The 22452-nt window shown below is 52.0% G+C and overlaps 2 protein-coding genes across 18 annotated transcripts; one reads left to right on the plus strand and one right to left on the minus strand.

Annotated features, from left to right (window-relative positions):
• Positions 1–7003: 7003 nt before the first annotated feature.
• Positions 7004–15157, plus strand: Tcea2 (transcription elongation factor A2). Of its 8 annotated transcripts, none has more exons than XM_087650843.1 (10): positions 7004–7112; positions 10149–10211; positions 10527–10632; positions 11398–11488; positions 12770–12915; positions 13186–13242; positions 13599–13753; positions 13829–13975; positions 14662–14733; positions 14976–15157. In XM_087650843.1, the coding sequence occupies exons 1-10, from the start codon at positions 7077–7079 to the stop codon at positions 14982–14984; spliced, it is 882 nt and encodes a 293-aa protein (XP_087506969.1). In that variant the 5' UTR covers positions 7004–7076; the 3' UTR covers positions 14985–15157. The 8 variants fall into 8 exon arrangements, with proteins under 8 accessions (XP_087506969.1, XP_087506972.1, XP_087506965.1 ...); XM_087650839.1 differs by lacking the exon at positions 7004–7112 and adding an exon at positions 7339–7725; XM_087650841.1 differs by lacking the exon at positions 7004–7112 and adding an exon at positions 7339–7725 and having other exon boundaries at positions 12785–12915.
• A 404-nt stretch (positions 15158–15561) lies between these two features.
• Positions 15562–21158, minus strand: Rgs19 (regulator of G-protein signaling 19). 10 transcript variants are annotated; one of them, NR_190577.1, is given in 6 exon segments: positions 15565–16508; positions 16588–16822; positions 16913–16987; positions 18436–18574; positions 18713–18818; positions 21106–21158. NR_190577.1 is itself a non-coding variant. In NM_001429113.1 (6 exon segments), coding segments are annotated over 5 exon segments (651 nt in total). In that variant the 5' UTR covers positions 18743–18818; positions 21106–21158; the 3' UTR covers positions 15565–16319.
• Positions 21159–22452: the final 1294 nt, after the last annotated feature.

Raw genomic sequence — 22452 nt, forward strand, 5'->3', positions numbered from 1 at the left:
CAAAAGGTCCTATTTTCCATGATATAGCCTCACTTCCATCACTTTTTGTCAAAAACTACCTTTACTCCATGGCTATGGGCACAGGCTGGGGTCCTAGAGCCTGACTTAACCAGGGAAGTAACTATTTTGAGATGATGTTCACTGGGGCTCTAGAAAAGGATCTTCAGAGTCTTTTGCCACAGCCTCCCATAGTGGGGTGGGCTTGGAGTTCTGTGATAGCTCAGAATCAGCCTCATGCTCTGAGCAGAGCATCCAGCATTAGCTCATTGTTCCCCTCCATGACCCTCCTGCAGTCACTGCTCCTGGCACCAGACAATGACCCTCCTCTTAGTCAAGCTGTGGCTCAGATGTCAGACTGTTGTATCCTGTGAGCTGGGCAGGAGCCTGCTGGGTGCTCCCTTTTCTCTGTAGGGTCAGGCTAACCCTCACTGCCCACTGCTTGGCAACAGTGGTGCTGGCAGCTCCCTCCTTCCAGATGGGACAACAATGGGGGAGGTGACTTCAGTCTGCCAGCAGGGTGGCCCTGACCCTGGAGCCCCAGGGCTGGAGAGATTCCCCAAGGCTGTACAGGGCTGCTGTGGGTGTGGCCAGCTGTGTTAGGAGAGTGACATTCCATGTGACTGTCTGCGTCTGTGTGTGGTCTACATGTGTGTCTGTGTCTGTCAGGTTCCCAGGGTGTGGGGTGAGGTAGTCCCTAATGCTAGAGACTGGCTAGGTCCTTGGGAGTCAGACATGATGGATTCTCTTATAAGGGGATAGGAACTCGGGTTGAGGACTGAAAGTCCTACTCAGGAAAAAAAAATGCCCTCAGCATTCAAGGAAGGGATCCCTAAGACTTCTTTTTTAGATGAGCAGCCCTAGCTTTAGCCAAAGGGAGAAGGAAATTCTGCTGCTGGAACTCCACTTCAGTGCTCTACTTGGCTCAGATAGACACTTACCCATGACAGGAGCTTGTCTATAGCCCCAGCCCCTAGAAAGTTGGAATGGTAGGGCAAACCTTTCCTGCCAGGATGGGGCTAGCTTAGGTGTCAAGAGAACCCTATGCTCCTATCTTCCCTGCCTACACCCACTCCCCTTCCTCAGCCTCCCCAGGCCACTATGAAGTCTACAAAGGATTCTGGGTAGTTCCCCTTAGTGGCTATGGTGGGGGATTGGCTTGGCTCTGCTCCGCCTGGGGGTGGTGAGACCTCCCAAGCATTGCCTGGGCACAGACCTCCCAGGCTCCCACCAGACAGCTCTGGCTGCTGTACAACAGTGAGGCTGGGACCAATTACATAGTCCTGCAGGGCTTGGACCCTCCCACTCCCAAAGGGTGGGGTGGGGTCCCTGTCTGAGGGCAGTGGAGCTCCAGGTGGATGACTCTTCTTTGCTAGCAGCCTTCTGGTTCAGACCCTCCTTTCAGCACACCATTCTTGACTCCAAATCTTGCTGACCTCCCAGTCTCTGGTGGCTGGATTTGGGGGAATATGAAGCGAGGGTCAACCTTTACTTCTTTCCTGGGGTCACAGCCTTTGGCAGAGTCTGCTGCCTTAGAATATCAGGCACATGTGACTCTCAGGCATGAACAGGTCTGGTTTAGATGAGTTAGGCCCTAGCCTAACAGATCCTTAGGCTAGGTTTGCATTGTGCTAGGTTTCTGAAAACTTTCTTTTGGGAAAGGCATATTTAGGAGACAGGGGCTGCCTTGGTTTTGAGTATATGCAGCAAGCAATATGGATAGGTGTATGAATGTGTAGAAGTAGTTTCAAACGTTGGGTTCTTGGTAAAGTTCACAGATCCAGACCCCAGTCATGAAGCCAAACAGTCCCACTCAGAGCATGGTGGGAATGGGGATGTTGGGAAGAATGGGTGTCAGGTTGGTGGAGGGGTGGCTTGTACAGTTCAAGTGGTAGCTGCTGTAGGTTGAAGAATGATACTCACTCATGCAGTTGTGTAGAGATGGCTTGGCTCTCATTCATTCTGTGCCCTTTGGCCAGGAGAACTAGGTGGGAACAACAGGAATAGGAGAAGCAAATGCAACCTAGTACTGCAGGGTCACCATGGTTGGAGGCAGACCAGGGTGCTATGGAGATTTGAGAGCAACCAATATGCAACGGAGGGGCTTCTGTGGGTGGGCCAGGGGTCATATATGTTTTGAAGGATGTTTCAGAATTTCAGAGTTATACTGTGGTGGGCATGTGGGTTCACAGGGTGTCATCACAGGCATCGTCCATTTTCAGGGTCACTGGATGAGACATGGTGGGCTGTCAGGTGGGCTGTCAAGAGAGCGGGATGGGGCTGCTGTTCCACATTTTGAAGTGTTCTAGTCCAGGATGGCTGCGTAGTCAACTCATGTCCTTCAAAGTAGTCTCCTACTGTGTGCGGGCCTCTGCAGCAACACAGAGCTCCTTCTCTGCAGGGGCTCCATGGGAACCTGGCTGGGCTGCTGGGCTACTCATGGGTTTCCGTGGCGACAACAGGGCGGGGCCAGGAAACAGCCGCTCAGGAAGGAAGGCTGGCCTTCGGGCCAGAGAGAACCTACTGGGCGGAGGAGGCGCCAGACATTCTGTCCAGTTTCCCCAACCCCTGCTGGCCGGTGCTCTCGCCCATTCCGTTGGCCTCACCCACGACCCCGCCCCCACACCTCAGGACTGCCGGTCTTTACATAAATAGTTACTTTTATTCTCCCCTCGGTGCCTGGCTTGGGTTTGTGGATGTCGCTGTCTTTGTTCTCATGAGTGCATCGGTCCCCTTGGTGGTCCTTTGTCTATAAGGGACTAACTGCAGACAATCGCGGGTCTCTTAGGCTTCTGGAGTGCAGTACTAATCCCGAATGCCCTGCCATGTTGGGCTGGCCCCTCCCTGCTTTGACAGATTGGTAAATGAAGATAAAAGGAGACTAAGGCAGAGGGAACATCTATCTCCTCTTCCTCCCTATTCTTCTCCCTCTCTCCTTTTTTTTTTAAAGATTTATTTATTTATTTTGTATATGAGTACACTGTAGCTGTCCTCAGACACACCAGAAGAGGGCATCGGATCCCATTACAGATGGTTGTGAGCCACCATGTGGTGGCTGGGATTTGAACTCAGGACCTCTGGAAGAGCAGTCGGTGCTCTTAACCACTGAGCCATCTCTCCAGCCCCTCCCTCTCTCCTTTTTCTTCCTCTTTTTTTCTCTTCCACCTCCTCGTTGGTTTTTCTTTCTTTCTTTCTTTTTTTTTTTTTTTTCCGGAGCTGGGAACCGAACCCAGGGCCTTGCGCTTGCTAAGCAAGCGCTCTACCACTGAGCTAAATCCCCAGCCCCATTTTCCTTCTTTTTAAAAAATGTTGCTAACTGGACTAGGCATGCTTGCCTGCCTGGTCTATGAACTGAGTTACAGGACAGCCAGGGCTATGTAGAGACACCTTGTTTTAAAAACAAAACAAAGAAACAAAGCAAAACAAGCTAAGATGGCTTTGGAACTCTCTGTGTAACTCAGGCTGGCTTCTGCCTTCTGAGTTGTGGGATTGTAGGTGTAGTGTCACACCCAGCTTTGCATGTTTTGTTTTTGTTTTGTTTTGTTTTTCTCCTTTTTCTTTTCCTAACTGTTGACAAGTAGCTTTGGTGGGGAACCAGCTGGCTATGTTTAGGGACTTCCACTCCTTTGCTCAGAGACAGGATTTATTCTTTTGGTACTGAGCCCCCTGCTGGCACCAGATTGTCCTCTGAGATGGGAAATTGGAAAAGAACAAAAAACCTCAGTCCTTGCTGTAAGATGTTTCCGTTCTGGGAGTAGAAAGGCTAAAAATCAATAAATCCACAAATAAACCAGTATCAAGAGTACTAGCTGTGAAAGGGGCTCTATCAGTATCTACAGCCTTTTTTTTCATGAGTGGCTTTTGAGCCCAAACCTGAAAGAAACAAGAGGAAACCATACAAGTAGCATGTTACCTACACAGATGGGGAGCTGTTTAAAGCCACTGAATTTAAAAAGGGGTCAGGTGTATGGAAGGGCATGGGTAAAGCATGAGGGTCAAGAGGCCCAATGCAACCTGGAAGGATCTTGCTTCTTCCTCTGAGAACTGGGAAGACTTTTCAGTAACTTAGCGTCCTATAGGTTCAGCATAGCTTTGCTCCTGCAGCAGCTTAGCTATGATTGACTTTGTCCAGGTTGGTCTTCTCAGGACAGCAGGACAATTCCACAGGTTTGCTGCCTCTGAGTCAGACCTCCATGTTTCATCCATTGCCTCTGACCCCGTGGCTGCCTGGGGCTCCTCAGGGTAGGAGGGTGGAGTGGCCGCCAGGCTGGCGGGCTGGCAGGGGAGGGGGGCAGCATTTCTGGGAATTGTGTCAGGGAAGCACATTGTTAGAGCAAGCCTGCAGCTAAGGCCTCACTGGCCTCTAGGGGATGCCTCCTGCCTCCCTAGCACTGCCTCTTGAGGGAGGAAGCTGGGTCCTGGCCAGGCTGTGGGCTGGTGGGGGACTTTCCAAACAGACATTTCCATAAGCCTAGGGCTCTTCCCATTCTGTAGACTAGGAGACTGAGGCTCAGAGAGCTCGCAGCTACACAGACAAAACCAATATCCACATGCCTACCTTCTTCCACTTCCTATTTCATATGACTGGAGACCCTTTTATCTGTCACTGCCTTGTCTGACAACAGAAGCCAGTGTCCAAGGAGGATCTAAAGTGGGACTGGCTGTGGTTGTAGATCCACAGGGCCCTATGGTGGAGACCTGAAATCCCCCCCAAATGGGCAGAGGACCTCAGAACTGCATGCAGGGGAGGGATTATCATATGGTGACAGGGTTAGGACCTCCTGGAGCTTAGGATGCCTCCCAGTCTGTGATGATTGGAAAAGAAACAAGGGGCTCCGTGTGAGCTTGGCAGTGTGAGTCTTCCCACCCACCACCGCCCTGCCTTGGCCAGAAGGGAAGCATTCAGGCCGCCACTGGGGTCACGGCCAGCTCTGGGCAGACATGGATGGGGGGCAGGGATCACAAATAGGAAAATAAATGGCTTGGGCTTCCGCCATTTCCTGAACTGAGGAAGGGGGGAGGGCAGGCTTTGGGTCAAAGGTGCAGTTGGTCTGGTGGGGCAGACCGTGGGGATGTCCCATGATCCTACCTCATTAGAACATTGCCTGGTGTTTTCAGACCTTCAGGCTGGAATATCTCCATTCCAAGGTCCCTAGGATAGGGTTGTATTGCTCACCGAGGACTCCTGGAGTTGGAGATCCACTTCAGGGACAGACTCTTAAGAAATATTGGGAGTACATATGTGTGCCCCAGGAAGGTTGGGTGCAAAAGCCATTGATGAACTGTCAAGATGCCTTATCTAGTATTTCTGGGAACTTGGGGAAGCCCCCAGTAATAGATGGGACAAGATAGATAGGCAAGGCTGTCTCCCAGAAGCCTTCTTTCCTGCCTGGGAAACTTCCTATCTCCAATCCAGACAGGTGTGTCCTCCACCACCTTCAGAGGGCTGGGGTACAGGACAATACCACACTGGAGTGAACACCTGGGTGAATCTATGGTCTAGATATTTGGTTGGGAGGTTCCACTGAAAATAAAGCTCCAAGAATCAGCAAGGTGTGTGGGGGTGGGGCAGGCGGGGAAGAGTCTGGGGTGGGAGGTGACTTCTCTGGTCAAGGGCCAGGAGGTTGGATTTGGATTTGGGTCTGGGATCAGGACTTTCTGTTTGTTTCTGAAACAAGTGTCTCATATACATATCTGAAGATAACCTTGAACTATATGCCAAGTGCTGGGAGTACAGGAGGGTACCTGTGATGCCTGGTTTGTATACAGTATGGTGGATTGAACCCAGGGCCTTCTACATGCTAAATAGACACTACCAACTGAGCCATTCCCCAGCTCAGTTTTCTAAGGCTAGAGTGTGGACATGTCTGGCTGCTAAGTACCAACCCCACAAGTGAGGACTGCTCCGGACTGAACACATCTTTGATCTGGCTTCTTTGTGACCATAGCTCCCCTGCTGGTGATCTACTGGATTTTCCTCAGAAAAGATCCTGTGCTTGAGAGGGTACGTGGGTGACTCCTGCCACCTACAGGCTGCTGTTGCTCATCACTGGGACCAGTCAGAGCTGGTACTACTCAGTAGGCAGTCCTTTCATGGGGTCAGTCATCAGCCAAACACAGCATGGCTGAAGGCCCTGTGGTTCTCTTACTGCCTGTGCTGTGGCAGGGTCCTGCAAGCATTAGTTCAGTACTCAAACACAGGGTTCCCTCTCTCAGAATTTGTTTAGTTGGGTTTAGCTTAGAGCAAGGGCCCAGCGCCCAGGAGAGGGCAGAATAGGAGTTGGTATGAAACTAGAGAGCTGTGTACACATATGGAAAAGCTTTGTTACCTACAGGAAATTCCATGCCTTTTCCTTATGGTAAAGATGTCATAACTGATTGAAATGGTCAGCCCAAGCCATTTGTATATGCCATTTGCACTCTGCCCTCCTGGCTACTGTGGGTACAAAAACTCAGACACTGACTTTTGGTACCAGCACACCTGCCACCATCTATAGCACAGAAGAGGAGCAGAGTCTCTTTCTCCCTTTCCTGGGCATGGTTATGGTCTTCCTGAGGTACTGCCTCGGTACCTGATTGCCTCAGTACCCTCCCCTGTTCTCAGTGTATAATGTGAATTGGATGACCCTGACTGAAGCCTGTCATTGTCACTTCACAGGTTGGGAGACTGAGACATAAAGCAACGTGCAGAACTTGGGGTTTGTATTGTTAGGCTGACTTCAGAACCTGAATAGGTTTTTGTTGTTGTTTCGTTTTTCTTTAGAGACAGGGTTCCCCTGTGCAGCTCTGGCTGTCTTGGAACTAGCTCTGTAGACCAGGCTGGCCTTGAACTCACAGGGATCCGCCTGACTTTCTGCCTAGAGTGCTGGGATTTAAAAGGCATGAGGCTCTATTGCCTGGCTAAAGCCTGAATTCTTGCGGAGAAACCGTTTCAGAGTTCCGGGCCATCTGCGCAGAGGCAAGAACGCCCCAAACTCGGCTTGGTACCAAGTGAGGTGAGTGAGTCGTCCCACTCCCCACGCGCGTCTCTGAAGTGGAGTAGATCAGTGGAGGCGACCGGAGTGGATCAGTGAAGGCGGATGGGCCGCCAGGGCGAGCGGCTCCGATGGGTTGAGGTAAAGACCGGAGCGCAGCAGGGTAGTTCTCCCCGCTCCTCTAGTTCCACCCTCTCCCTGGCATTCGGTTGGCACGTGGGGCCGAGTTCCCGCGGAGGAAGCTACGGAACTACCTTTTCCAGGGGCCCGCAGGCCGCGGGCCGCGCAGTCGTCTGGGAGTTGTGGTCCCGGGGGCGGAGACTCTTTTTTTTTTTTTTTTTAATTGTATTGCACGCGGCCGCCAGGCGGAGGTTTGGACCGCGGATCTAGGCGGCGGCGGCCGAGGTCCGGCCGGGCGGCGCAACCGGCGCAATCCGCCGCCACCGAGGTAGTGATGGGCAAGGAGGAGGAGATTGCTCGTATCGCCCGGAGGCTGGACAAAATGGTGACCAGGAAGAACGCGGTGAGGGGCGCGGGCCGCCAGGACCCTGGGGCCCCGCTCCGTGGACACCGTCTGAATGAAACCTAGCCCAGGCAGTCGAGACCCCTTGCCCAGGCCCGCCCTCCACCCTGCCGCTTCGCTATGGACGCCACGCTGACCGAGAGCCGCCCTCTGTTCGTCGCCCGGCGGTGGCCGCGGGCGTTCTTGGCCCAGCCGTTGTCTCCCCTGTCTGCCCCCACCCTTCAGAACCAGGTTTCTCTAATAAATTTTTCCCCTGCTTAGTCAGGCCTCAGGCAACAGCAAGTCGGTTTGGGCAGACAGTAGAGATTCCGAGTCGAGCCTGTGGCGTTGAGACCTGAGGAGATGATGGCCCCTCGCCTGGTCCCTAGCCAGTGTGGGTTCGGCAGTCCAACCTCCGACCCGCGTAGTTTTGGGAGCATCCTTAGGGGATGATGGCACCTGCATCTTGCCTTCCGTGGGTGGGAAGGGACGAGGAGGTGGCCTTAAAACCGAGTATGACTCCAGAGCATCCGCGGCACCGCTCCTAGGGCAGCCCAGATAGTGGCTGAGTCATGAGTCTTTTCCTCAGGACTGCTTGAAGTAGAGGGCTGCGGGATAGCTTTGGGGGATGAGCAGGTTTGCTCTGAGGGTTGCAGGGTGGGGGTCTAAAGCAGGAAGCAGGTTAAGTTCCCATATATGCCTTTACACTGGAAACAGAAGCCGCCTGGTACTGCTGGTGCTTCTTTCCGGTAAGGGCGTTAAAACACAAATGACAAACTTGGAACCGAGGGTGGCAGAGATGGGGTTGGGATCCATAGGGAGACACAATAAGGATGGAAGGCCACAGATAGGACTAAACAGTTGAGAAGGGAACCTGCAGAGGTCCCAGTAACCTGAGAGGTTCCTTGGAACAGCTGGTGGTTTGTTTGGGCTTTTCTTGTGGGAATGCAGGGCTGTTGTGGATCAGTGCCCCTGGCTCTAAGGATCAGGTCTTCTTAGGAAAGTCAGCCACTTGAGGGCTGATTGCTGTACAGCCCGCCTTAGGGCCAAGATACAAGGCTGCAGGCTGAGCAGGTAATTCTCACAGATTGAAGGGTTAGCCCAGCCCCTACCACTGCCTCTAGTAAGGATGGTTTGAATGGCTGGGTGGGCTCTCCTTGCTTTTTTTTTTTTTTTTGTGGCTTGTAAGACAAATGAGCTCATAGTGGCAACTTGGAGGACAGCAAACACAATAGTGTTGGGTGTTAGAAGAGTCTGTCTCAGTTGTAGGAGTAAAAACTTGAAGTGGTAGAAGAGCAGCTTTAAACAGAGTTGGAGGGTTTAAGGTAGGACAAGAAGAGCCTGCCTACCCTTGAGGTTTGAAGAATGGAGCTTGGGCAGAGGAAGAAAATCAGGGTTGTCTGTTACAAACCTAGGAGGAAGGTGGTGGTTAGTTTGAGAAAGAGATAAGAAGTGGGACTATGGGATTTGTAGGTGTTAGCTTTTAAAAGAAAACTAGCATCCTTTCCTTTGTATATTTTAATTTAATTAATTTTACATTTGTTAGCGTGGTGTGTGTGTAAATATGAGGACGACCCCTGGAAGCTGGTTATCTCCTTCCACTATTTGGGAGCTGGAGATTGAACTTAGGTTGTACAACTTGTTGGCAAGCGCCTTTATCTGCTGAGCCATCTCACCTGCCCTCTTTTTTGATACTGGGTATTGAACCCAGGGCCTTAACTTGCCAAGTAAGTGCTTTACCACAGCTGTGTCTAGATGGCCCTCTCTTTACTTTGTTTTAAGACAAGGTCTCATTAGGATTCCCATGCTAATCTTGAGTTCACTCTGAGACTCAGATAAGCTTTGAACTTTTGATCCTCTTGCCCCAGCCTCCTAAGTATCTAAGATGATAAGGCCTGTGTCACCAGGTTTGGTAGTTTTCAATTAGCAATAATTGTGCCTCTGATAAACCTCATTGGCTATGGTGCTGTAACTTTGCAAATCTGGCTAGAGCAGAGATTCCTGAGAGTTTAGGTAGAGAGTTTTAGGTAGGGACAGGAAGAACCTGCCCACTCTGGAGGTGCAGCCTATCTGCAGATGCTGAAGAAAAGCCAGGGCAGAGGTTTGTCTGTTACAGTGCCCGGGAATAGTGCCACACTGATGGCTAGGCACTTTGAGGAGAGCCTGCTCTGCCACCATGGCATAGGTGGACTAAGGTTAAGGAACCTGAGTGTCCTTCCATGTCGAGCAGGAACTGGGGCTTTTCTTTTTCTCTAGTAGCTTGTTCAGTGTCCTCCTGTGGTTACCATGATGTCTGGAGATCAGCATAGATGCAGGGTGAGAAACCACCTGATGTTTGAGGACAGCATGGTCGGGCTGTTTGTCTCTATCCTTGCCCTATGGCAAGATCAGTAAAAAGCCCCTGCTGTGATGTTGGAACAAGTATGCAATGCTCTGGGAATCTCAGTTGTCCCACATGTGATCAGAACGAGGTGGGGTTGTCCACTAAGCCTCCCAACTAGTGTTCTCTGTGTAGTCCTGACCATCCTGGAACTCACTCTGTAGGCTAGGCTGGCCTTGAACTCAGAGATTCACCAGCCTCTGCGTCCTGAATGCTGGGATTAAAGACATGTACCACCATTACCCAGCATCCACTAAGGTTTAAAGTCCTTTATGGATGTCCATTTTCCTTCTAGGAGGGAGCCATGGATTTGCTGCGGGAGCTGAAGAATATGCCTATTACATTGCACTTGCTCCAGGTAAGTGTTTCTGTCCTGATTTAGGATGGTTCCGGAGACAGCAATTCCAGGGGCATCCAGCAGGGCTCCCTATGGCTTAAGTACCACCTGGCATAACTGCCACAAACAACTCTTCTAAGGAGAGGATTTCTGATTCTCTCTGGTGATCAGGGAGGTGGGAGGTAGGTACCCTGGGTTCCAAAAAGCCATTGGGAGAGATGTTTTCTGTCCCTGCCCATTCCCCAGCTGTTGACTGTGGGAGCCAAGAGTCCTTGATGAGGATTTGCCTCTGGAACAGGCCCCTACCACCTCTGACTCAGGCCACTTGCCTTGCAGTCCACCCGTGTTGGGATGTCTGTCAACGCTCTGCGGAAGCAGAGTTCAGACGAGGAGCTCATTGCACTTGCCAAGTCCCTCATCAAGTCCTGGAAGAAGCTCTTGGGTGAGTCTCAGAATGTAAAGGGCAGCTCTTGCTGGTCAGCACAGCATAGAGTGCTGGCTCTGCTGTCCTGATTGAAGCTATATGTAGTGGGATAGGACAGACATAGATCAGAAAGTACCCATCCCTGGCCTGGAAGTGGATGGAGATGATGGAAGGCATCTGTTGTGATGGGGAGGTGACGGCCTGCGAGGCAGGATCATTGAGACAAGGGAACATGCTGAAGAGGAGGTTTTCAAGCTGCAGGAGGCCAACAGAAAAGGAGGTCCAGGTCAGGATGCTCCAGCTGAAGGAAGAGGAGGTGGGACTTTACGAGAGGTGAACTAGGCAGACAACAACTGATTCTGGGGACAGCGGACAGTTAGGCTGCAGAGATTGTCCTTTTGATTAGGAGGGTAGCCTTCCTTGGTTCTGTCTACTTCTGTGAGACAACCCAGGGCCTACCCCTCTTTATAGTCACATGCCCTGGTCCCTAGTTTAGGCTTTGGGCAAGGTCCTGCCTATGTTTTCACAAGGAACCTTGTGTGAGGCATATGCTTGTTTTTTTTGGCTGGGCTGGGCCTTGATGAGTTGCACAACAGCTTGCTTGGGGAGGCTGGGTCCTAAAGGGGCTGGTGGACTGGCTGGGGACCAGTAGGAAGGTCTGGTAGCCTCCTGGCATCTTGCCTGTCAAATAGCTTTAAGCAGAAAGGATAATGGCGAGACTGAGGCTGGCCCCTCACCTGGCTGCCTGACCAGTCTGCACCATCTGTTTTCTGATAATGGCAGATGTTTCTGATGGCAAATCCAGGGATCAAGGGAGGGGCACACCTTTGCCTACATCGTCCTCAAAGGATGCCTCAGGGACTACGGATCTCAGGTAGCATATCTGAAGGCAGGTACATACATTTATGCCTCTTGACTCAGTTTCCTCAGTGGGAAAGGAGGCTGGTGTCCATTTGCCTGGTTACTGCCCTGAGGGACGTTTCCTCTCCAGGGTGAGATTTACAAGGTTTGTTAGCCTCATGCTGGATACTGTTGCACTGCTCAGTTCCCTTCCTGCCCATCTGAGATGTCTGGCTGTGTCTGCCTGTCACTGGCATCATGGAGAGCTTCATCAAGGAGCTCCTATCCAACAGAGCTGGCCCAACCCCAGGCCCCCTTGCCTACTCCTCAAAACCTACCTTTTTGCTACTCATCAGGACTGGTGTTATGGGTCCCTTCATGCAAATGCCATCCGGAGCTAGAGGCGAGCTGGCTCCCCCGCCAAGCCCCTGGAGTTGAGGACTGAACCCAGGGCCAAGCGCTCTACCACTGAGCTAAATCCCCAACCCCTAGCTCAGCTCTTATCTCCACATTCATGTGGCAACACCATTGCTTTAAAGGTGGTTCGGGCAGCCCTGTTACCATGGAGACTAGGAGCACTAGTAGTAACAGACTATAGATGAGAGGCTACTTTGACCAGAGGCTGGGCAGAGGCCATGACAGGCTAAGCTCTGGACTCCAGTGTAGCATTCCTGATATGATGTTAATCCTGAGCTCAGTAAGTAGTACAGTTGATTTTGGTTCAGAAAACCACCTGAAACTGCTGCTTTCCAGAGGTGGTGTGAGGAAAGGGCCTGGTGGGCCCAGCAGACCTGAGGAAATCCTTGCCCAATTCAATGTTGGGTGGGGTCACCTGTGACATTAAGACTCAACTTTGGGTGACCTCCCACCTCATCTTTACTCCAGGCAACTAGAAGTATCTGCCTGGTTCTGCCATTAGCAGAGAAGTATTCACAGCATGGCCCATGTCTTGGGCCTCCTGGGAAGCACTCAGGAGGTAGCAAGAATATCTCATCCCATTTTGACCATGGAGTGTTGCTCAGACATTGACTGTGAGGGGCTGGCATCCACTTAGGGAGTGACTGTGGGCCTTCTGGCCAATATTGACCTGATGAGGAGGACATAACACGCAGGAATTCTAGGATGAACTAAAGAGATTAAGTAATTGGAGGTCTGTCAGGATAGCGCAAATGGACTTTGGAGATCAGCATGGCATCCATGTTTGCTTTCCTGGGGATCACCTGTGGCCTAGGGAAGGTCAGGGGACCTCCCCGAGGTATCATCAGCTACTGGAGATGTGCAACGGAGCTCAACTGGTTCAGACTGAGCCCAGCAGGCTTTGTCTCTCTAGCTGCAAGAAACCAGACCCACCTAGGACCTCATCCACTCCGAGGATCACCACATTTCCCCAAGTGCCCATCACCTGTGATGCTGTGCGAAACAAATGTCGTGAGATGCTGACTTTGGCCCTGCAAACTGACCGTGAGTACTACAAGGTCTGGATTTCGACTCTGTAGGTGGCCTGGGCCTCTGTCTGCTTCAGAGCTTGCTGCTGGAGAGACAGCTCTTCTCTTTAGCTCGCTGTGACCTAGCAGAGAGGCTAAGGTTTTTGAGGTCACCATAACATCTGTATGGTGGGAAATGTCTCCCTGGAATGCAAGTGTCCCGTTTAGCTTCTAGGGCTCTGTGCAAGCAGAGGGGTGGCAGTTGGAAAAAGATGGTGGGGGAAACAAGCGAGGCTCCCTCTTACAGACGACCACGTGGCTGTTGGTGTGAGCTGTGAGCATCTGTCATCTCAGATCGAGGAGTATATCCTTTGTGTAGGGTAAATGGTTAAGGGCTTCTGAGAGAGTCTATCGTCCACTGAGTTGTGCTTCTCTGGTAGCTATTGGACACAACTGGTAGGCTACCCAGTGCCCTTTCTGGGTGGTCCCTTGACCTTTTCTGGGCCATAAATGGGTAAGGGGCTATGACTACTTAGTAGATTTATCTGGGTCTCAAATAGGAGTGGGCCTAGAGAAGGCAGAATACTATAGACCCTTGGGTCCCCCACAGGTCTTGAGTGGGTAGACTCCTCTCCATGAGCCTGGGAAGAACATTTCCCATATGACTACCAGGAGGGGGAGGAGCTCAGAAACCTCAGATGGGTCCTTAAATACCTGCACGCATCTTCCTGGATGTGGGAAACACTGACATGAAGTACAAGAACCGTGTTCGGAGCCGAATCTCTAACCTGAAAGATGCCAAGAACCCTGGCCTACGCCGGAATGTGTTGTGTGGTGCCATTACACCCCAGCAGATAGCTGTGATGACATCAGAGGTAAGCTCTCCTGGAAGGGCTGGGGCCGGCTGTCTCTACAGAGCTGTGGGCTGCATACGTCACCTTTTTTATCAGGAGATGGCCAGTGACGAGCTGAAGGAGATCCGCAAGGCTATGACCAAGGAGGCCATCCGAGAGCACCAGATGGCCCGTACAGGTGGCACACAGACCGACCTGTTCACCTGCAACAAGTGCAGGAAGAAGAACTGCACCTACACGCAGGTCGGGGCCTACACCATCCTCCATCCTCCTGTCTAGGGGCCGCAGGGTGCACTCCTCCTCCTCTTGGGTATCACCTGTGTCCCTGCTTTTGGCCTGAGGCTCTATGCCAGGGCTCGGTGGCTTGCCCATGCCTATCACGGAGGGATGGGATAGGAGTAGAACATGCTGTTTGTCAGTAGCTGTGGGACCTTGAGGTCCTACTATGGAGGTGGAAGCTGAGGTACTCTAGGAAGGCTATGTGGTTTCCATGGGACATTGGGAGCTTGGGAAGAGGGGACTAAACTAAGATGGTCTCTCTGGTAGAAGCTCTAGGGCTTATGGGAACTTCCATCATCTGCAATAGGCTGCAGAGGGCTGGACCTGAGGGGCAGAGCAGCTCAGTCCCCACAGCTCAGGCCCTGTGGGATGTTTGCTGTTGAGTCCCCAAGGCATCTCTGATCCTTTTACTTTCTAGACCCTCCTGTTGGGAATCCTGCACTTAACCAATATTCTAGACTCAACTGAGCACAGTTGTTCAGGGCCACAAAGGCCTGTCATGACAACCTACCTCCTCCAGAGGTCTAGTTCTAGAAGGTTGGGGTAGTTCACTGGGAAGTTTCAAATCATCAATAGAGATCAGCGGGTATAAGACCAGTACTGCCCAGATCCGGGCAGCAAAACCAGGGATTCAGCCACCCACCCTACAGGTGCAGACCCGTAGCTCTGATGAGCCCATGACCACCTATGTTGTCTGCAATGAGTGTGGGAATCGATGGAAGGTAGGTGTTTGCCTCCAGTCCTGTCTCAATGCATATTGGGCCTGAAGTAGGAACTGCGGGGGTGGGGTGGGAGGTGAGATGGGGTGGGAGTGGGGGTGGGGAGGAGGCAGGCTGGGAGTCTCCTCCTGGCTAGGAGTCCTGGGGACTCCTAGCTGCCTGGGAGTCTGGTTATGGAGCCTAACCCACTTCTACCCAGGGGGTCATGTGGGGCCTTGGCTAGACATTTTCCTGCCTTCCTGCAGTTCTGCTGAGTCCTTGTACTGATGTAGCCCTGGCCATGGCTAACCCTGAACCTCCTGCAACGCTCTTGGTGGACACAGCTTCTCTGGAGATACCCTGCAGGTGGCATGCCCCGTTCCAGCCTGCCTGGTGTGCACCTGCCTGCCCTTTGCCCCTCATCATTAAATGTTTCTTTTTTGCCTTCCTCTGGCCTTGCTCCTAATGGGCTAAACACAGGCTTCAGCTGGGTCCTATCCGTCCACCGCTGTAGATCTTTCCTCTCTGGGCTCCGACAACACTTGAGCTAAGCTGTGGTAGGGCAACACTATAGACAAGAGCTTGTCTAATGTTGGAGACATTCCTTGTTTGTATGATTCTAGGATATTGCTAATGCTTGTATGTGCACCACCATGCTGGCTGTGTGGGCTGGTGCAGGAACTTGCCCAGTGCTCACCCGTTCTCACTAGGTATGGCAGCCTGAGGACCTGGTATCCTTTCAGGATGTTTTACTTTGTCCTTCACTCCCCTTACCCATGGTGGAGGATGGTCTCTGAGCTGAAGTTAATTCTAGCTTCAAACTGCTGAAACTTCCAGCAACTTGGAAGAACAAAGTAGCGAGTGTGTTGCTTTATTGGACCGGTAAGATTAAGATGCTGTGCCTAGCTTCTTTGGAAAGACCATACCATCCGCTTTGTCCCCACCAGCCTCTGGAAAGGCATTTCATCAAGTACACAAGGGTTTTAGGTTTTACATCATCTCCAGTTGCATCTCAAGCCTTTGTTGGGTGCTGACCACTGTAGAGTTGAGGCCAGTTTCTAGAGCCAGACCCTGGACAGGGCCCACAATAGTCACCTACTAAGGCCAATGCTATGGGACAGCACACAAGGTAGAATCTGGATAGATAGTCCTTTTCTCCAACCTCCTCCTCCTCCAACTGTGGGATAAACAGAGGCTTCTGTTTTTAAAATACACAGAATACTATATCATGTTTTTGGCATGTAGAGGAATACACACAAATGTGAAAGGTCTTTTTTTTTCTTTTGATAAAACATACAGTATGGACAACTTTAAAGTTAATATATAAAATATAAATGGGCTCTTCATTTGAGTCTGACTCTGAGGTTCTATATCTGCTTCTGAGGAATTAACGTTCTCCTGCTACAAACTTGTTGCTATACAGGATGTTCTCCATGAGAACATCTCCTGGGCACACGACTGGAGGGTGGTGGTCTGAGGCACCATGTAGGAGAACCCCCAGTAGGAGCAGGCTAGGACAGAGCAGAACATGGCATTGCAGTCTATTTCAGCCAAGTGGAGCAGGGCCACCCCTAGGCTGCCCATGGGAGAACATCTGTGTGACAAATGACCTAGGCCTCAGAGGACTGTGGGGCCCCCTGGAGTAACAGAGAGCGGTAGGTGGGGGAGGTGAGGAAGCGAGGGTAGGAGTCCCGGTGCATGAGGGTGTAGATCTGCAGCTGTGCGTCGTCGAATGTGTGTGGTGATGGTTCTTGCATCTTCCTATTGATGCCTTCTCGAACACGGGAGTCCAGGCTGACCTGTGTGGCAGGCACCAAGGTCAGGGGGAGGGGCAGTGCCTTCCCAGGTCACCCCCACTCATCCCTGCATCTGGCCCACCTCCTTGGGGGACAGGATGGACACGTAGTCCTCATAGATAAGTCGCGCCTTCTCATCCACCACATGTCGGTCAGCCTCTGTTTTCAACTCCTCACAAGCCAGCCAGAAGAGCATGTTCTCCTCACTGTATTCTGTGCGCAGGAATGCCCGGAATACACTGCGGCCCGTGGGGCTATGCATCAACTTGTCAAAGGACTGTGCCCAGCTCTGTACTTCCTCAGGGCTTGGTGGAGTGCTGCAGACATTAGGGCCAGACCATGTCAGGCCTGAGACATGCACACAAGTACACATACATGCATGCCTACACAATGGTGGCTATACTCACCAGACTTCACAGCTGGGGAGGGGTTGCAGCTTGCTTTCCCGGGAAACCTGCCAAGCTCGTTGCCGTTCTTGGTTCCTAGTGGCAAAGTAAAGTGGCAGTGCCCTTTGCAGTTGAGTTCTCCACACACCACTGTGACTATGTATGCTTTGGTATGTGGGTACCTAGCACCAGTAAATCTGTTACCAGGAAGGAAGGAAGCTCCTACAGTGAGCCTTCTTCACATCCTCTTGTCCCGTCCCCCACCCCCACTGAAGTGGCTTATGCAGATTGCTGTTCTGGTTACCACTGTGCTCTCTATACTGGTCAGCAGTTGGACTCTTAAGGTTCCTGGTACCCCTTCCTCTCTTTGGGTAGATAGAACCATACTTCTCAGCCTAGTTCCAGCTCATTCCTGAGGCCACTGAAAAATCCACACTGCGGACATAGTAATATGACTCATTGGCTGATGTAGGCTAAGAGCCTCTCTAGTGTGACTATACCTGTCTGGTCCTGGATCCTGAACCCTGCTTCTAAGGGAAGCTTCTTCCTGTCAGTCTTTGTTCAGCAGGCACAATGTACATCTCATTCCCAAGTTATGGAGAGAATGCAGTTCCCACTAGGCCTGGCTTCTCAGCAACAACATGGCTCAAGCTTCCAATGAGCCCTGCCTATTCACATTTTATTCCTTGTATCTTGCCTATACACAGTTCTGGGTGGTTTGCTGTTCAACAGATCCCACTTTGAGTCCCTCAGTCTTTGTAGGGCCAGATTGCTGTTAAGGTAGAAAATTTCTACCATCTTCTATATTCCTGCCATCAGACATCCCCAAACCTCAAATACCTTTCTGCCTAGGGCCAGCTGTTCCTTATCTAAATGTGTCCCTACTGCACACAGTCTAGGATCTGGGCAGCTCTCAGTGGTATACACAGGTATATGGTGAGTGCATGGACACCATATGACTGCCACTTGCTTGCTCTTGCAATATAATATTACCACCCCCGTCCCCAGCACACTAGGTGTAAAAAGGGCTGGAGAGATTGCTCAGTATTTAAGAGCATTTGCTGATCTTCCATAGGTCCTTGGTTTGATTCTCAGGACTCACATATTCGCTCTCAACTGTTTGTAGTTTCAGTTCCAACACCTCCGTCTGGCTCTTCAGGCACCAGGTATATTTGCAGCACACAGACATATTCAGGCAAATACAACATTTAAGAGCCATAGAAAGACCCCTAGGATCTGGGTATTCCCACCAGCCAACAAGGTCTAGCAGTCTGTGGGCAGGGTGATATTGTGGCAGGGGCTCAATGGTTTCTTGGAAGCCTTTGGTGGGTCTAAGGACCAGGACCAGGAATAAGCCCTAAATGACAACCCCATCACAGCTTCACATGCCTCTGTCCTTCTATATGAGCTGCTCCCAGGACTACATACCCCTGTTCTGTGTTTCATGAACCATGTACTCCCAGGCCTACATACTCTGGTTTTGCTCCCCATGAGCCATGTACCCCTTCCCAAATGCCCTGAGGTCTTCCCAGGGCAAGCTGTACCTCCAAGGTCCACATACCAGGAACAGCTACAGCAGCAGCACCAGCACAAGCAGCAGGGATTTCGACTGGGAGGTCCTGAGGGGGCTGCATCATGGCTGGACATCGAGGGAGGCCTGTCTGCCTCTTCTGGCCCTGTGTGCTGAGGAAGAGGGGGCTGCCTCAACCTCCACTCTAGAATTCACTGGACCTTCTGTCTCTGCCCATCTGCCTATGTCCCCAAGGTTATATCTTGAACCCCAGGTGTCCAGGGACCCAATAAGAGGCGAGGAGTGCCTACCTGTTTCTCAGCCTCATGTGGGGTGGGCATGGGTGAGTGGAGGGGGTTGCCCAGATTCTGTGGTGCCAGCTCTGGACTCTCAGTGCAGCATAGGAGCCTGGCAGATCTGAGAAGAAGGTTGGAATTCTGACTGAGAGCCTGTGATGCTGGCCCACCAACCTTGTAACCTGTGCACCCACCTCAGGGCTTGGTCAGAGTTCTGCCCCAGCCTTTTACCCTAAGCCTGATTACTTATACCATGTGGAGATTCCTGAGTCAGTGACAGGCTACTGCAGCTGGGCTTTCCACAGACACCCCTATCTGTTCAGTCCCTGAGAAGCCGGAAACTTGGGTTCCTCTTTCTTGATTTCCGGCTCCTAGCCCCTCCCAAGGGGACTGGAGCTACAAGTTGGTATGTAGGGTGTCAGATATTGACTACTCCCTTCCTCCACTCCCTTCCTCTAGGGAGATGGGTAGAGATGCTACCCAGATGACTGTAAGGTGCTAGGCCTGAAGCATTGAGTACCTGACTGGGACTCAGAACAAGACTTCTGGAAGTGTGAGGAATGGGCTACGCACTGATGAGAGGTGTTTACTCAGGAACAAGGTTCTTTGGTTTTCAGCTGCCTCAGATAATCCCACTTTTACCCTGGTTTCCATCTATCTCCCTAGGATACAGAAGCTAGTGTGGCAATGTAGGAGGATAAACTGCTTAGCAAGAACCTTGGGCTCTTCGGTGGATTTTCTTATGGTTTATCAGTTTTGATGTTGGACCATACCTTCACAGGGGGTTCTAGGAATCCCTTAGGCCACCGAAAGCTGACTTCAAATTCCAGTGTCCCCAAACAGAAGCATCTAATCAGCACCTTGGTGGAGCTTTGAGTGCCTCCTCTCTCCCCAGCCTGTGCCCGCTGCTTCTGTCCAGGTGGAGGCCACTCAGGCTTTAAGCCCTCTCCCTGCTTCCTCTCATCTGTCTGGGGCTCACATTTTCTTAATGAAATTTACCCTCCTGTGGTCCTTCATCCAGCAGAGGCCTTTTAATCCTGTTTCTGTCTGATCACTATATTCTGGGCAGCTTCACCACCTGACACTTTCTGAGATGGTGGGTTCCCAAGTCTCCAAGCAAGTAAATCAGGACACAGCAAGTAGGGAAAAGGGGTGTAGTAGCCTGAGGTCTCCATGCTTTCCAAAACCATCATTCTGTCACCCTGCAGACCATCCCTCATAGGGTTCATCTCCAATCAGCTGACTGGACATGGGGCCTGGATGCTGGGGTCCAGTGGGTGCACTGGTACAGGCTCTGGTCCTAGCTCCTTGCACCCATCAAAGGTCAGCTGGGACCACCCACGTCCTTCAGGGTGCTCTTCACTACTGCTTCATTTCTGGGCAAGGAAAGCCTAGAGTCTGAATCAGGGTTGTCCAGTCCCACATCCAGCTATTGAAGGGCTCCTTTCCTCCCCAAGCCTCCCAGGCATTGGCCTCCCAAGTCTATGCTAAGAGGCCAGATTCAGTAAATTTGCTCTCTGGGGACAGAAGCTCCCTGGTGAATGACTGTCGGTGTTGCTCCACAGAAGCAAAAAGAATGTCCAAGCCCACCCAGACCAAAAAAAAAAAAAAAAAAGATAAATTCCAGAAAAAAAAGTCATAACCTTTGGCGGGGGCGCTGACAGGGGGTCCGTTCTCATTTCCGTTCAACACTGTCATTGTCCTACCTATACCTCCATGGCAGGCCAGGCCTCTCACCATGGCTAACCTGTGGAATGGTAGGCCCCCACCCAGTTCCTGCTTTTCTGCCGATGGGGTCGTCTGGAGGGTTGGTCACTTCGCAGTCCCTCTTGCAGTCTCTGACGCCCCCACCCCTCTCTTAAGGAATTCACCATGGCGCCCAACTCACCAGCGACCGAAAGGCAGATGGGGGCGGGAGGGCCAGGTTCGGTTTGGGCCCCACCCTGGCTGCCGAAGGGGCGTGCTCTAAAGCAGCGAGGATTTAAGTCAGACAGCAAGACGCACTCCCGGGCACTCGCGAGGTAGAAAGGCTCACGGAGTTCCGCTCCGATGGGGCCGGGGATGCGGCATTCACCCCTAAGGCTCGCCAGGCCAACTGACTAGCGGACCCAACTCGAAGGGTGGTTAAGGTGGCAGATCGGGTGTCTCGTCTGGCCCCTCCCCACCAGGCTAGCGGGCAGGAGACACGGAAACCTGGGTTCTTCCGGCCCCCACCTTTGAGCAATCACTTCTCAACGCTCTGAGCTGGAGAAAAGGGGAACCTTGCTGCGGCTCTCCCTCCCCCACGCGCAAGGGGTGGGCTCCGGTCCTACTGCGACCCAGGTCCACGTGGACCGGTCACTGAAGTCCGGGAACAGAGCCGGCATCTATATCGCCGGGGCCCGTCCACGGTCCAGCGCTGCACTCACCGCCGCGTCCCCGAGTCACGCCACCCGCGCGCTCCGAAGTCCCGCTGGTCGCCGGGGAGGGGGCGCAGGCGCAGTGCGCAGGCGCCTCCGCGGTACTTCCCCAAAGAGAGGGGCCGGGACTTCCTCGAGCCCCAGCGCCTGCTCGCTCGCCCGCAGTGCCCCGCCCCGCGCCCGCTCCGGTGCCCCACCCGCGGCTGGCGTGTCGTACCGCGGTAGCGTGGCATGATGACCCTGAGGGGTGAGTCGTTCAGAGACAGTGGATTGAGCCGGCGCTCCGTTCTAGTTAGCTGAGTTTTCCCAGCAATTTTGTGGTAGTGCAATGTTGGGCACCAGAGCTGAGCCCTGTGTGCTACTTGGCTCGCCTGGGTTAGAAGAGGCCTTTGAGAAGGACTGGCCCGTGGTACTGCCCGGTCTGGCTGACTCTTCGCCTTTCTGAGTCTGGTCTGTAATGTAGCATTAACAGTCTGTCTGTCACTCAGCATTCAAATCCCCCCCCACCCCGCAACCCCCAAAAGGGAGGTTCAGGAACTGCAGCGTGTGGGCACCATGAAAGCAGGTTCTTCCATCAAATCACCCCGAATGTTTCTGGGACCTGGTTGAGTCCCTTCTGAACTCTCAAACTGCTCCAAGATAACCTTTACCACAAATAGCCTTGCTCTTTGGTCAACTCTTCAGATCCTTTGTCACTGGGTACAAAATTGAATTAGTTCATTATCCCAGCATGCTTTACACTTGGTCTGTAGAGTGTGGTCCGTTGGGCCATATGGTTCTTGTTCTTCTTAGCACTGGGCACACAGCCTGACCAGTTCAGGTGTTGGTGTCTTGCAAACAAAATGATGTTCAGTCACACAAGTTGTTTGTGTTCACATACTAAAATCATACATACTAAGTCAGAGAGGCTTCACATGAGCTCTTCAGGCAGCGGGGCAGAGGCAGAGTAACTGAAATGACTGCAGTGGACTAGAGTGGGAGACAGGCAACAATGGGATGGGGTGAGAGGTGAGGAGGCAGGATGTTGCCATGATGCTCAGGGGTCCAGGATGAAGAGAGAACAATGGGTGAGAGATTACCAGGCTCTGGAGGGAGGGGTGTGGGGCTTTATGAGTTAACCACAGAACCCTTTGGCTGCCAAGCTAATGGCTTCCAAAGGTAGAGGCTAAGAAGCCTATGTAAACAGGAACAGTTACTTTAGTTAAGTAATATTTCTGAGAGGTGGACATGGGTCAGAACATGGAGGCCCAATAGAAATGGATGAGTATCTGATGGAAGCCAAAAAAAGAAACTGATTTTGCAGTGTTTGGTGCGGGCATGACTGTGGGTAGAAGTCAGTACACTTTCCTCTTATTT

Source organism: Rattus norvegicus, chromosome 3 (assembly GCF_021556685.1).
Source record: "Rattus norvegicus strain SHRSP/BbbUtx chromosome 3, alternate assembly SHRSP_T2T, whole genome shotgun sequence".
In the NCBI taxonomy this organism is placed as follows: Eukaryota; Metazoa; Chordata; class Mammalia; order Rodentia; family Muridae; genus Rattus; species Rattus norvegicus.